The sequence below is a fragment of the Nyctereutes procyonoides genome, unplaced genomic scaffold (genome assembly GCF_905146905.1).
Source record: "Nyctereutes procyonoides isolate TBG_1078 unplaced genomic scaffold, NYPRO_anot_genome, whole genome shotgun sequence".
NCBI lineage: Eukaryota > Metazoa > Chordata > Mammalia > Carnivora > Canidae > Nyctereutes > Nyctereutes procyonoides.
In genome coordinates this window covers 6,486,385-6,500,564 of record NW_026575031.1, presented here as the reverse complement: position 1 = coordinate 6,500,564, position 14,180 = coordinate 6,486,385, and the positions used below count along the sequence as shown (strand labels likewise).

At 39.6% G+C, this 14,180-nt stretch overlaps 1 protein-coding gene across 1 annotated transcript in view; it reads left to right on the top strand.

Moving 5' to 3' along the window:
• Positions 1-14,180, top strand: part of FSIP1 (fibrous sheath interacting protein 1) — a 189,055-nt gene that overhangs the window by 45,493 nt on the left and 129,382 nt on the right. The window contains exons 8-9 of the mRNA XM_055316794.1: positions 2,573-2,731; positions 13,876-14,016. Of these exons, the coding sequence (XP_055172769.1) occupies positions 2,573-2,731; positions 13,876-14,016 (300 nt within the window). The remainder of the gene's footprint in view (positions 1-2,572; positions 2,732-13,875; positions 14,017-14,180) is intronic.

The following is a 14,180-nucleotide window of genomic DNA, read 5'->3' as shown; positions in this document are numbered from 1 at the left end:
GCATGAAACATTTACATTTCTGTCAAATTTAATCTGACATGCTCTTTTATTTTCAGTGTCATTGAAAAAGAATTCCATTCAAACAAAAATTTAAAGTATATTAACGAAATATTTAGTCATTGATTCCATAGTTTTTTTGTGTGTGTATGTGACTCATTATTCCTCATTTAGATCATACAGTATTTATATCCCTTTTATATAGGAAAAATTAACTGGATTTAAAAAAAATTTTGTGACTAATTGAATATTTTCTTATGTATAATAAAGTATAAAGTTATATATAACTTTTATATACCAACTTACAAGGATATTTAAACTGTTTATTACTATATCATATCCTTGTATGTATATACTACAAGCTATTCACTTTTCCCTACTTTTAGACATTTGAGCTATTTGCAATTATTTTTTATTACAAATGACATGGCAAACATGTAAGTCAGTGTTCTGAGTTGCAAGAAAAAGAGATGGACTTCAATGAAAAAAACAGAATAGACATATTGGGAGACTTGGATAGCTCACAGACTTGGTGGGAAGTTTGGAGCGCCAGATTTGTAACCTAGGAGGATATTAAGGTACCCAGAAACATAACTGTAGAAAGTCTTTAGAAACAGGCTGGTTAGGGGTTGCATCATGGCCACCAGACACCCCCGCTGCATCACTGCTGCCACCCTCACCAACACTGTTACCAACATTGGATCCCCAGGGTCACTGCTGTCACCATTAATCCCCACCCTATTTCCCGTGCACACTGTAATTCCCTCTCTTTCCCTAAAGTCCAGGGTGTTCACTCTGACTGGCTAATTCTAATTCTAGGTCATTTGCTTATCTTCTTGATGCCAGTGGGTAGGGAGAAGGAGGGTCTGGTAGGGACCTGTCTCCTACTAAATCTCATGCAGTGTTTGGTTTCACTGTGACAGGAAGGGCAATTGGATGCTGGGGCTAGAGGAACATATGTAATTCTTTTTGTGTAAGTTTTTGCTTGTATCTCTTCTGGTTATCACCTAGAGATTGATTCCTGGTATTAGAGTTATGAAACCAAAGTGTATGAAATTCTTAAACTTCCTTGCCCCACCCCCCGGCCCTTTATTTTTAATGTTTTCATGATTCTTCTGTCCTTATATTACATGTTTCTCTATGTGACCACATCCATTCCCATGGTTCAAGGATTTGAGCTACTATAGATACATTGGTGAGTCCATAATACTTATTTCCAATCTAGGTCTCTATCTTAAACTTCAGACAAATATATTTAACTACCTAACATAATCTGTGGCTATCCTAGGGGTTTCTGTGAATATCAAATGGTCCCAAAAGAATTCATCATTTTCCTCCTCAAACCTATTATGTCTCTTGTATTCCCTTGTTTGGTCAATAGGACTACTATACCTCTAGTTCTCAAAATCCAGTATTCGGTTTTTATCTTTGATCCTTACACCTCCTTTCATTCTTCTATCAAATTATCTCTAGATTCTGTAAATTCTACTTCTTAAGTATCTCTGAAAAAAAAAAGTATCTCTGAAATCTGTCCTATGTTCTGTATTCCTAGGAAATATTCCTTAGTTGAGGTGCTTATCATTTTTGTTCTAGATTATGGCTTTTGCTTCTCTCTCTCTTTTTTTTAAAGGTCTATTTATTTTAGAGAGAGTGCACATGTGTGAGTAGGGGGAGGGGCAGAGGGAGAGAGGGATATGCTGGGCTTGATCCTAGGACCCTGAGACCATGACTGAGCTGAAATCAAGAGTTGGACGATTAACCAACTGAGCCACCCCAGGACCCCACCAGCTCTAGTTTTAAATGCATAACAAATCATGTTGTTTCCCTGATTAAGATGATTAAGATTGATTATTTCCTCCAGGAAGCCTTCTCTGACCACTTTGTCTCTCTGCTCCTTCTTGTCCACAAGTGTTAGTTGACCCTTACAGATCCCCATGACACCTTGGGCTCACCAGCAGTCTTCATAACTTGGTAAAATCTTTGTTGTCAAAAGACCGAGAACTTATTGAGGGCAGAGCTTATGAGATTCATCTTGAATCACCAGTGCCTATGTAATGCTTATGCACAGTGGGTGCTCAGTATAAGATTTTTGAATGAATGTTATGAATGGGTTTTAACCCATTATGAAACAAATATTAGTTGAATAAGGAGTTAGATGACCAATTAAACTCACGAAATCCAAAAAAACTGTATTTATGCACTCTATGTTACCTTTCAGGGACAAATCTTGAAAATACCATGTCCGTTATAGGGTAAACGTGATTTCTTCCTATACGATGTATCAGAAACCACCTTTTCAAAGTGGAAAAATGTTATAAGAACCAGACTATAAGGCCAAGAGATTTATTCCACAGGGAAAAATCCTGCAAAATGCAAAATATACTTTATACAGATATGGCAGATAATGAAACTGGAAACTATTTACTTTTTTTCTTTCACTATCCAAATGTTAATTTTGTGTTTTCTGTATTGTTTTGGCACGTGTGTGTGATGAGCATTGACATAGCAGTCTGGAAGGGATATTTTGCAAGAAACATAGCATGGGAATGGCCTGGTGACGCTTGTTTCCTCTTAGGGTGATGAGTCTGGCTGGCTGGTCCCAGGAGAAGGATACACACTTGCAATCACCCAGCACCAGCAGCTTGCTGAAATAGACACAAAGCTCCAAGAACTTTCCGCAGCCTCACCAACAAGTTCTGGCTTCTCTCTGAAACTTGAAAACCAGAGTGACCAGGTAGGTTTAATTTAAGAGCACGCAGACGGTACAGGTTTGTGTGCTAAAACAAGTTCACATAATTTGACAATCTGCTTGTTAACTAAAGAAGTTTCTTCCCAAATGCCTTTTCCATGATTATAAATGCAGTGATAGTAGTTTCCAGAAGTGCGTATATTGTGTGTATTTTTCTTTGGTGACTTCACTTCCTCTTCATTTTTCTGTTAGTTGATAATTTGCTGGGAGAGGTCACTTAGGAAATATTTATTTTAATGGTATTATATCCTTATGATTTAAGCTAATTCTTTATCATGAACAGGAGGCAGGACAGAGAAGAAAATTGATAGAGTGCTCGTTTGTCCTTTAAGAGCCTTATTTTTCTTAAAATCCTCTGTTCTAGGTCTCAGCAGTGACAGCTGCTTGTTCCTTACACTGCCAGATTCTTCTTCTCATTTAACATTAAGCAGTGAAGCTCCTTATGTTGACCTCTCTCCTCTGAGGACTTTGAAATAAATGTATTTTCCTCTCTTGATAGTTCTCTCAAATCAAAGAATACCTGTTTAGAAAAACAGAAGAGTTATGACAGCCTTGTAGAAGTAAAATTGTCTTTTTCACCCGTCCATGCTTCATGGGATTTAGCTCGGAGTTGAGTAGTGGTTTTCACCCAGAGAGAAAATGGTTGGTCTTTTGTTACTGGACTTCTACTGGTTTTGAAGACATTTCACCAAATCATTTTCAGTACAATCTTAGATGCATGTGATTTTTTTTTTTTGGTTCTAAAAAAGATTTAAAAATAAGCATTCTATAGGTAATAATTCTGCTTTATAGTGAGTCTTTAATTGAAGGTTGGGGATCTGGTTTTGGGCTAGTTGAAACAGCTTCAAGGGAAAAGAGGAATGTTAAGATGTTCTCCAGGGCTTTGGCACTAGTTACATCACTAGTTTATTTATGTCACCAGGTGCCATTTCCCAAAAGGTGGAAGCCAAGACAGGGAATTAAATTGTTCAGGGATACTCTGTTCTTTTTGTGTTACAGCTGATTTTGTTGTTGTTGTTATCATTGTTGGATTTCAAGGGTAGCTGAGATCCCAAAGCTGAGTAATGATCCTAAAGGTAGGAAATATCTTTTTCATGATGGTCAAATGTTATTCTTTATGGAGCGAGTGAGCATTTAGAGATTTGCTTAGCCAGTAGGGCTTAAATAAAATGACTATGGTAATATTCTGTTATCAATTTTTAAAAGATTTAATTTATTTATTTGAGAGAGAGAGAGATCATGAGCAGGGGCAGAAGGGTAGTGGGAGAAGCCTACTCCGCACTGAGCAGGGAGCCTGATGAGGGACCCAATCCCAGGACCCTGGGATCATGACCTGAGCTGGTGCTTAATCAACTGAACCACCCAGGCACCCTGTCATTGTCATTTAAGTCACATTTTCAGAGTTCACATTTATAGTTCAGAAAAATATTTAAAAGATACTAAAAGGGAAAACCAGCCAGTATATTACTTAGTTGTCACATACTGAGATTATATATTTTTATGTGAAATAACATATGGTTGGAGACTCTTGCATTTTAGGACTTTTGTTGGATGCAGAAACAGAAATGTAACATCATAGTTGATGAAAAGAAATAATGCTCCTTGCATGTAAAAAAAAAAAAAAAAAGACTTTTGAGCTTTTGTTCCATTTCCTCTTGGCGTTTTCTCATTTCTAACTAAAACCAGCATTGTGCATTGAATTTTCAGGCCAGAAATGCTAACATGGCAAATTATTTTGCAGATATTATTTTTGGATTGGAATTCCTTTTGGATAAATCCACTGAAAAGTATCTTGGTTAAGCCTTGCATATCTATGCAGTTGATGAATGGGCTCCAATCTGTTGCTGAACCACAAATATTCATAGTGCATATCCACATTATTTTTATTTTTAACCCTTCTGCAAACCATTAACTCATCAGTAATTTTTCTCTACGCTCCTTATGAAAGAATGTCTTTTAAGTGGAATATGAATTTCCGTTTTTCAGCAATTGGTTCAGCAGTATTAATCAAGTGCCCACTGTGTAGGAATTGTAGAGTACTGAAAGACAAGTCAGGCGAATGTAGAACTGCGGAGTCAAAAAGCCTCACTTTGAGTTCTGGCTTTTTCCACTTAGTAGCTCTGAGGCCTTGGGCATTCATTAGAAGCATCCTGAACCCTAAGTTTCCTTATCTGTACGGTAGTAATAACAACATCATTCTTCAGGGCTCTTTTAAAGGATGGATGAGTCGATTTGCATAAAGTGCTCAGCACTGTGTCTGACAAAACTCAACCAATGATGTTATTATTATAATAATAAGTGACTTAAGGAACACCTTTCCCTATAGGAGGCACAGAATATATGTAGATAACTGTGGTACAAGACAACACAGGTTTAAAAAAAAAAACAAAAAAAGACAGATGAGCACACTAGAGAGCCCCACAGAGGCAAAGTGCTGTGATGCTTCCGGGGAGAGAGAGAAAGCACATCCAGAAGGAGCGTGAAGGAAGGCCAATTCCACAGGTGAGGGACAGGAGGAGGAAGAGGACCTGTGAATGAGGCAGAAAGGGCCAGAGGCCCAGAGCAGGCCACCATTAGACAGCGGGAGGTTGAGAATTGGTAGCCTGCAGGGCAAATTTGACTCCCATGGGGGTTTCCTTTAGCTCACATAGGATTTACAATTTTTTTAGCTGGCATTTCAAAATTGGGTGAATCCACATAAATGTCTACATTTCTAGTTTTTCTTGAGAAATTAGAGCATCTGGCAACAGGACACCTGAATCCTTGCTTGGCAAGCTACAGGATTGATCTGAGTAGCAACTGCTGCTTTCTGCAGAGCACCAATTCCCCAATTTGCCACAGTATCCACGACTCCATATTGTATTGCAGGCCCCAAGCCTCCTGTGTGCATTTAAGTCTCTCACTCAGCCCTGCACAAGCCATCAAAACATCTTTGAATGCCTGCTTGTTTTGTGGGGGATGCTGTGGTAGGTGACATTGAATGTCCAGACTGGTGTGTGGCTTCATCTCCTACCTTAAGGCGGCTTGTAGCATCCTGAGGGTGGGATGTCAACCGAGAAGAAGTGGTGGATTGACCATCCAGTGAAAAGAGTACCACAGTATGCCATTGGATCATATGAAAAGTATAGAAAGAACATGCCAGGGGATCCCTGGGTGGCTCAGCGGTTTAGCGCCTGCCTTTGGCCCAGGGCGCGATCCCGGAGTCCCGGGATCGAGTCCCACGTCGGGCTCCCGGCATGGAGCCTGCTTCTCCTGCCTGTGTCTGCTTCTCTCTCCTCTCTCTATGACTATCATGAATAAATAATAAAAAAATAAAATTAAAAAAAAAAAAAGAACATGCCAGGTGGGAGGGTTCACAGCAAAAGGAAGGGTTATTTGCTGAAGGCATGATATATTTAAAAAAATTCCTTTGGAGGCTTTTTTATTTATTTATAAAATTTTGGTCAAGAAAACAATTTCCCAAACAAATCGAAAGTGCAGACTTTGTGACTTGCTGACTATGGCAACTCTGAGGTGCTAAATCGGTAGGCACATGAGCCTAGGATGATACATGTACTCGAGTCAGAATAGTTTGAGAGGCTCCAGAAATATGGCGCAGGGATTCAGGAAGTTGTTGTGAAAGCAGCGGTTGAGAACTCTTCTTTTCCTTTGGAGCTTGCTGATTAGGGTATTCTTGGAGGATACCCTGGTCTGGCTCTTAACTTTCTGGCAATATTTGAAAAAGCAGAATTTGGCTTTTACATATCTGATTTCCTTAGTGTAAAACAAAGCATGTGATCACATTCAGAAGGAAGAATGGCATATTACTACTATTGCCATAATGTGCATAATATCACGTGGGTGCCATTTTTACATCTGGTTTTTATTTTCATTTCATCTTAGCAAGAGAGAACTAATTGAAGCAATTTTTTCCTTAAGATCTGTGGTTTAACTGTGCATACCTTTCCATATCCATCCCCTAGCCCCTCCAACAAATCAGTTAGTTCTTTCCTCATATTGTAAATCCCACCATAAAATTGAGTGATGTTCTATAATTTAGTTGCCATATTTCTTAGTTGTTGCTGTCTTAGATTCCAGGTTTCTCTAGAAATATCTAAGATATAGGAGTTATGTGCATATTTAGTTTCTTAAGTCTTTAGCAACTGGATTCAATAATAAATTCTATCCAGTTTGGCTCTTGTAAAGAAGTATAATTTATTTGTATCTCATGCAATCTGTCTTACTAAATCTAGAATTCCAGTTCCTGGTTAGGTTTTTTTTCTTTTTCCTGGTTGGGAGGGGGTCTTCAAATTGTCCTCATTGACAAGAGGCATTTCTTTGTTCTTAACCCAGATGGTTTAACTGAACATAAAGTTCTCCCTTAATTTGATTTTTTTTTGTTGTTGTTGTTCTTAAAATGTTGATTCAGTTGTACCCATTTTGGTGAGGCCAACAAAAAATTAATGAACATATGATTGATGAAAACTGTAGTTGCATTCATCTTTTTTCTTACCAAGAGCATACTATTGCGGACAGCAACAATTACCTGTTTTTTTGTCTCTTCCTGTTTCAACATTAGCTAAAGTTGAGAAAATATAAAATGTTGTTTGATTTGTAATTCTGAAAGATGTTTAATTGTTCCATCCAGGGGTTTGCAGAGTTCTGATGATGCCCATGTAGTCTGCTTGATGTCAAATAATCAATATGCTGGTTGAAGGCAGGAATCTGGGAATTTTTTTATGAATGCTAGTCACCAGCACAGAAATCTCATCGACCATTGGCTCATTTCCAAAACCTATAGTAGAAGTATGTGATATGAACATGGATTTTTGGATTGAGGGATAAACAAGAAGTTACTTCAGAGGTCATTGCTAACCTGTCAGGCATTCCCAAATAAATCTGGGGGATTCTTCTTGCCCCCTCTGTTTTACAGATTAAAGTTTCATTTATATTTTTTTATTTTTCTATGTTAAGTCTCCTGTGCAGTCAAGGTTTCTTTTGTTTCATGGCAATATTCTAAAATGGTGAAGACAATTTGGCTGAAAGATTTTTTTCCCTGCTTCTTGTAAATGCCAGGCAAATGACCCATCTGATGATGGAAATTAGCAATCGCCTTTGGAAAAGTATAGGGTTTGTTTGAAAACATGGGGAAAGCTCGCTTTATTTAGGCAGATTTGTATTTTCCTATTTAGTTAGCTTCAAAGACCCCTGTTGGCTCAGTCAACACCATAGATATTTTTCTAAGGTTGAACTTAGAATCCCTTGGCAGTCAGTTAGTCAAATCAACAAAAATCTATTGACCTCGGGGACATTTCTCTTCTTGTGGCTTCTTGGATTTTCTGTGCATGTTACAGAGAGCTTTCACTGAACTGAATTTTACTTTTACTGAATAAAAGCATTCCCATATGCCTCAGAAATACAGACACCATATGGCTGGTCAGAGAATCTGCTCAAACATTTCTGTCACTGGAGATCAAGACATTTCCTGATGATCATGAAAACAGTAAAGGTTGGCACTCTGATGTGACAAGAGAACCTCTCCTGGTACCACACAGCTTCTTGAATATGCCAAGGGGGACTTTTTGCCAGAATCAGTGATTACCTTTTTTTGGTTCCTCTTGGCCTCTATTCCATTGCATGCTGTCCTTCAGATATTTGAACTATATGGTTATGGATCAGACCACAACTGAGGAAGGATGTTATATATCCTTGGGTCTAACTAGAGAATTACAGACTCATAAGCTATGTCAGTTGGAAGAAAGTTTTTTGGAAGAGATTGAGACCTAGAAAGCGAAAGTGACTTGCTCAGAAGTACACAACTGGTTATACCAGTGGAACTGGGTCTAAAATTTAACCTTCGGGCCAGTACCTTTGGGAGAGTCACGTTGTCAGAGCAGAACAGAAATAGCCTTGGTAGAATAATAGTTTTGTTTCATAAAATATGACTTCTGCTTATGAAATTAATGCATGTTTATTATAGAAAATGTAGGAAATACAAAAGCTTCTAAGAGAAATAAGATGAAAGAATCAAGATTTTTACCATCAAGTTGAATTTCCTTCCAGTCTACTTTTCAACACACATGCACACACACATCCACACCCACACCACACACACACAGTATACCAGGAGAAGGAGAGCTGTGGGAGAAGAACCAGCCATCCAAAATTGTAATCATAGAAGGCCTGGGCAAAGCATTGACCAAGCTTTCCCCCTTCAGCATGAGAATTTGAGCTCTGGTTAACTTCCTGTTTCCCTGGCAATCTGATGAAAGTCGCAATGTTAATGATGTTGGAAAGCAAAATGACCCCGGGATTGGGGGAATCATAAATAAAGGTGTGGTGGGGAAGCCATACCTTGGGTCTCCTAAGTGCAGTGATTCTTGAGACTGGCATGTCCCTTGCCAGGACCCTGTGGGGGCATGTCTGTGGGACCATTTTCAAGAGATGATGTTCTTATGAAATATGAAGCTTTTTTAAGCAGGGTAGCTTCCTCGCCCCTTGCGCATCTACTGTCATGGCATGACTGCAGTAAAAACTCTCATTGAAGAGGGATACCTGACACTGCCCTGCCGTGTTTCCTGTATTATATTCTTCTGAATAGACTCTCTCCATGTGTGGCCTCTGTCTTTGAGCTTGAATATTCACTTGAATCTAAGAAAACTCTTCTGATGGCCACTTTGGGGATACATTGCTGCCCAAACTATAATGCCAAAGCAGAAAGGAGAAGGGGAAAAATACTGCAAGCCCTCTTTTCTCCCACCTTCCAGTCTCCCCTCACATTGATTAAAGCTAATCACTGGGATGCCTGGGTGGCTCAGTGGTTGTGCATCTGCCTTCAGCTCAGGGCATGATCCCAGGGTCCTGGAATTGAGTCCTGCAGGGGGCCTGCTTCTCCCTCTGCCTATGTCTCTGACTCTTTCTCTGTGTCTCTGATGAAATATAGATAAAATCTTAAAAAAAAAAATAAGCTAACCACAAGGCAAAGGTCAAGGAGAAAGAGTCCAATTGTCCTAGCTTGAGTCAGGTGCTGTCCACAGTTTGTTAGTTTATCATTCTTGTCTTTTTTTTTTTTTTTTAAAAAGGTTTTTTATTTATTTATTTACGATAGTCACAGAGAGAGAGAGAGGGGCAGAGACACAGGCAGAGGGAGAAGCAGGCTCCATGCACCAGGAGCCCGATGTGGGATTCGATCCCGGGTCTCCAGGATCGCGCCCTGGGCCAAAGGCAGGCGCCAAACCGCTGCGCCACCCAGGGATCCCTATCATTCTTGTCTTGATGGACATTCACCTATATGCATAAAGCTGCTATGAACATTTGTGTACAAGGCTTCAGTCATATATTTTCATTTCTCTTAGATGGATTCACTGGAGTGGAATTGCCAGGTCACAGGATATACAACAGTGAACTTTTTAAGAAACTGTCAAACAATTTTCCAAAGTGGTTGTACCATTTGTATACTTTCACCAATAACACCTGAGAATTCCCTCTTGGTCCACGCCTTTCCAACATTTGGTGTTAACAAAATTTTTCCTGGGCCATTTCTGTGGCTGTGTAGTACTGTCTGATTGCTATTTTAATTTACATTTCCCTGATGATTTAATGATGTTGAGGACTTCTTCATGTGCTTGTCATTCACATATCTTTTATGAAGTATCTACTCAAGTAGTTTTCAAGCTAGTTGTTTTTTTTTTTTTTTTAGAATTTATTTTTCTTTATTACTGAACTGTGTGAATTCTTTACATATTATGGATACAAGTCCTTTGATAGGTTTGTGTGTTATAATATTATACTCTCAGTTTGTGGATTGCCTTAATGGTGGTTTGAATAAGCAAAATTTAATATATTGATGAAGTTTGATTTAGAAAAAATTTTCTTTCTGTGCCTTTTTTTTTGCCTACTTGAAGATTTAAAAAAATCGTAGTTGTAGATTATTAAAATGCTGTCCTTAAAAAAAGATTTCCATTTAAAATGAAATCCAGTTTGGATATTTTTCATCTCTCTGTATTTTATAGAGTGAATGTTTATATAATCTCAAAATTAATATGTTGAAATCTAATCCCCAATGTGATGGTATTTGGAGGTCAGGACTGTGGAATGTGATTAGGTCATGAGGGGGGAGCACTCATGAATGAGATTAGTGCTCTTATAAAAGAGACCCAAAGAGCTCCCCTGTCCCTTCTTGTCACGTGAGGGTATAGCCAAGAAGATAGTCATCTAGGAACCAGGAAGCAGGCCTTTACCAGACACCAAGTCTACCAGTGCCTTGATACCAGATTTCCAAGCCCCCAGAACTATGTTTCTGTTGTTTATAAGCCCCCCAGTGTGTGGTCTTCTGTACTAGCAACTCAGGCAGACTAAGACACTGTGTATCCTACTCCATAGTAGGGATATCTCTATGAAAGTTCATGAAATACTAGATGCAAGCTGCAGAAGGACCTTCATGCCATCTTTTCCAAATGCCTAACATTAGGTTTCCTTCTTAAAAATATTTCTGATAATAACTCACCCTCTGGGTGCTTCTAGAGATTGAAGCTACCAGAAATGAGTCCCCTTTTGGGGACTACAAAATGTAAAAGAATTATTTCTTGAAATTGAAATACTCTTTTAATAGTCTCCTCATTAGAATGTGATACTATATAAATTTCATCGAAACAGTAGTGTCATCAGAATTCTGAGAACCAAATGACAGTTGACCTTTGAATAATGTAGGGGCGAGGGGCACTGACCCCCTGTGCAATTGAAGATCTGTATGTTACTTTTGACTTCTCATAAGCTTAATTACCCATAGTTTACCCTTGACTGGAAGCCTCACCAATCACATAAAGAGCCGATTAACACATATTTTGAATGCTGTTTTTTAAAAAAATTTTTAGAGGTTTTTTTTTTAAAATTTTATTTATTTTATTCATGAGGGACACACAGAGAGAGGCAGAGACACAGGCAGAGGGAGAGGCAGACTCCCTGTGGGGAACCTGATACAGGATTTGATCTCCGGATCCCAGGATCACGACCTGAGCCACAGGCAGATGCTTAACCACTGAGCTACCCGGGTGCCCTATATGTTTTTTATACTGCATTCTTACACTAAAGTGAGGTAGAGGAAAGGAAATCATAAGGAAGAGAAAATACATTGATGGTACTGCACTATATTTGTTGAAAAATAATCCACATGAGGGATCCCTGGGTGGCGCAGCGGTTTGGCGCCTGTCTTTGGCCCAGGGCGCGATCCTGGAGACCCAGGATCGAATCCCATGTCGGGCTCCCGGTGCATGGAGCCTGCTTCTCCCTCTGCCTATGTCTCTGTCTCTCTCTCTGTCTGTGTGACTATCATAAATAAATAAAAAATTAAAAAAAAATAATCCACATGAAAGTGGACCAAGCATTACACACTTATGTTGTTCAAGGATCAGCCATATAGTCCATTGAGCCGTGTCCATACAGCTTCAGGATTATGGTTTGTATGGTGATACAGAATGGGATCAGCCATGATCCCTGTCTGAGCAGTGACAGTGTGGTCAATGCCCTAAGAGAACATGTGGCATGATCAAGAGAAAAATTGCCCTTCTAAGTATGTTAGGGAATGTTTTATATAGGAAATAAACTTGTGCTCTAAAAGAGTAGGAGTCTTCGTGAGGAGCTGGAGGAAAGAGGCAAGGAGTGGCGGGGAAAACTAGGAGTAGTGAATATCACTGTGCCTTTGGGTCTGAGACCCAAGCAATGGGACACAAGACTGGAGAGCTAGCCAGGGCACAGAGCAGGAGGGGTTGAGGACTTTGAACCTTGCTCTGTGGCTTCTTTGCAAAGGATGGAGTGAATGGGGATGCTGGTGGTCCTCAGATCAGTCACGAGGCCTGAGCAGTCGCTGAAGATGACAGTTCTCCAATTTTCAAGTAGTTGTCCATCTGGTGGTCAGATGGTTGGTCCGTCTGGTGGTCCGTCTGACTCAATGGTGGTCCCCCATTGAGTCAGAATGTCCAATGTGGGGGTGGGGCCTTTGAAGATGTTCCCAGGTTCTGTGGCTAAGTCTGAAGCACATGGGGCTTTGGAAACCACTGGTTCAGGGGAATGATGAGGGAGTGACAAAGAGGAGGGCCTCGATGAAGAGCTAGTAGAAGATGAGATGGTGACTCTTCTTGGCAACCAGTCATCTGTAAGTTGTGAGAATGGGGGAGGATTCTGGTTTGAGCAACTTCAAACATGACATTTGTGTCAGGCCCCTGCTTGGCAACACAGAGTAGGAGATCTGTGGGAGAGAAGTGGGAAGTTTAGTTAGAGATATAAGGCCAACTTAATTGTCAAGAAAATACTCATTTTTATCACTTAGAAATAATATTAACTTTGGGAGATTATGGTTCTGTCCTTTCAAATATTGCTGATAAAATTTCGCTATGTAATTTTTATTCTTTTTTTTTTCTTTTTAAGATTTTATTTATTTATTCATGAGAGACACAAAGAGAGAGAGGCAGAGACCCAGGCTGAGGGAGAAACAGGCTCCTTGAGGGGAGCCTGATGCGGGACTTGATCCCAGGGCCCTGGAACCATGCCCCAAGCTGAAGGCAGATGCTCAATCTCTGAGCTACCCAGGCGCCCCTGTAGTTCTTATTCTTTTCACATGTGTTAGGCACTAGATATTATCATTTTGCAGATGATGAAACTGAAACTCAGACAGGGTCTGATTTCCCTATGGCTATCTTAGTCAGGAACCAGGTAAAGCCAGGATTCAAAACTCCTGACTTTGCCAAGTCCGGTTTGCTATTAAACCTTGGTCTCTTATAGCAGGGACAGGCAGGACTTTTTTCTTGTCATTTATATATGATAGACTTGGAGTCCAGAGAAAGCATGATTTGCCCAAGATCTTAAGCTTTAAGTCCAGAGTGGCGACCAGAGCCCAGATGCTGCTTCCTGGCCACTGTTCTTTTCACTCTAATGTCTTGCTTTCTGGATGACTGAGTTTATTTTCTTACTTGTTTCGTGTACAGTTGGACCTTTCCCCCTCAAACAGGAGGAATCTGGAGAATTATGAATGTCATTCAGAAGGGAAGAAATACTGTTTGAGAAGCAAAACCAGTCTTCAAAGCTCAATTGCTTTGCAGTGGTGTAGGATACTACATTTTCAGCCTGTGCATGAATTTTTTTTTTTTTTAAATTAGGAACCTGACCTTAATGTTGATGATAGAAATATGGAAATAACACCAGGAGAAAAGGTGCTTCAGAACACCAAAGAGCAACGGGATCAGCAAAACCGGCTGAGAGAGATAGATGATAAACTAAGGAAGCTGAAGGAGAGTGTGGTATGTCTTTTTATTTCAACTTTATAAGCAGTGATTGTCTTAAAAAAAGTTTCCAGTTTCCTTTGACTGTTTTATGACTGCTTCTATATTTAAGTCCGTCAAGAAAACTGACATGGGGATTTGTCAGTGAGAATTTGAATAAAAGCTAAAAATTTGATTCATAG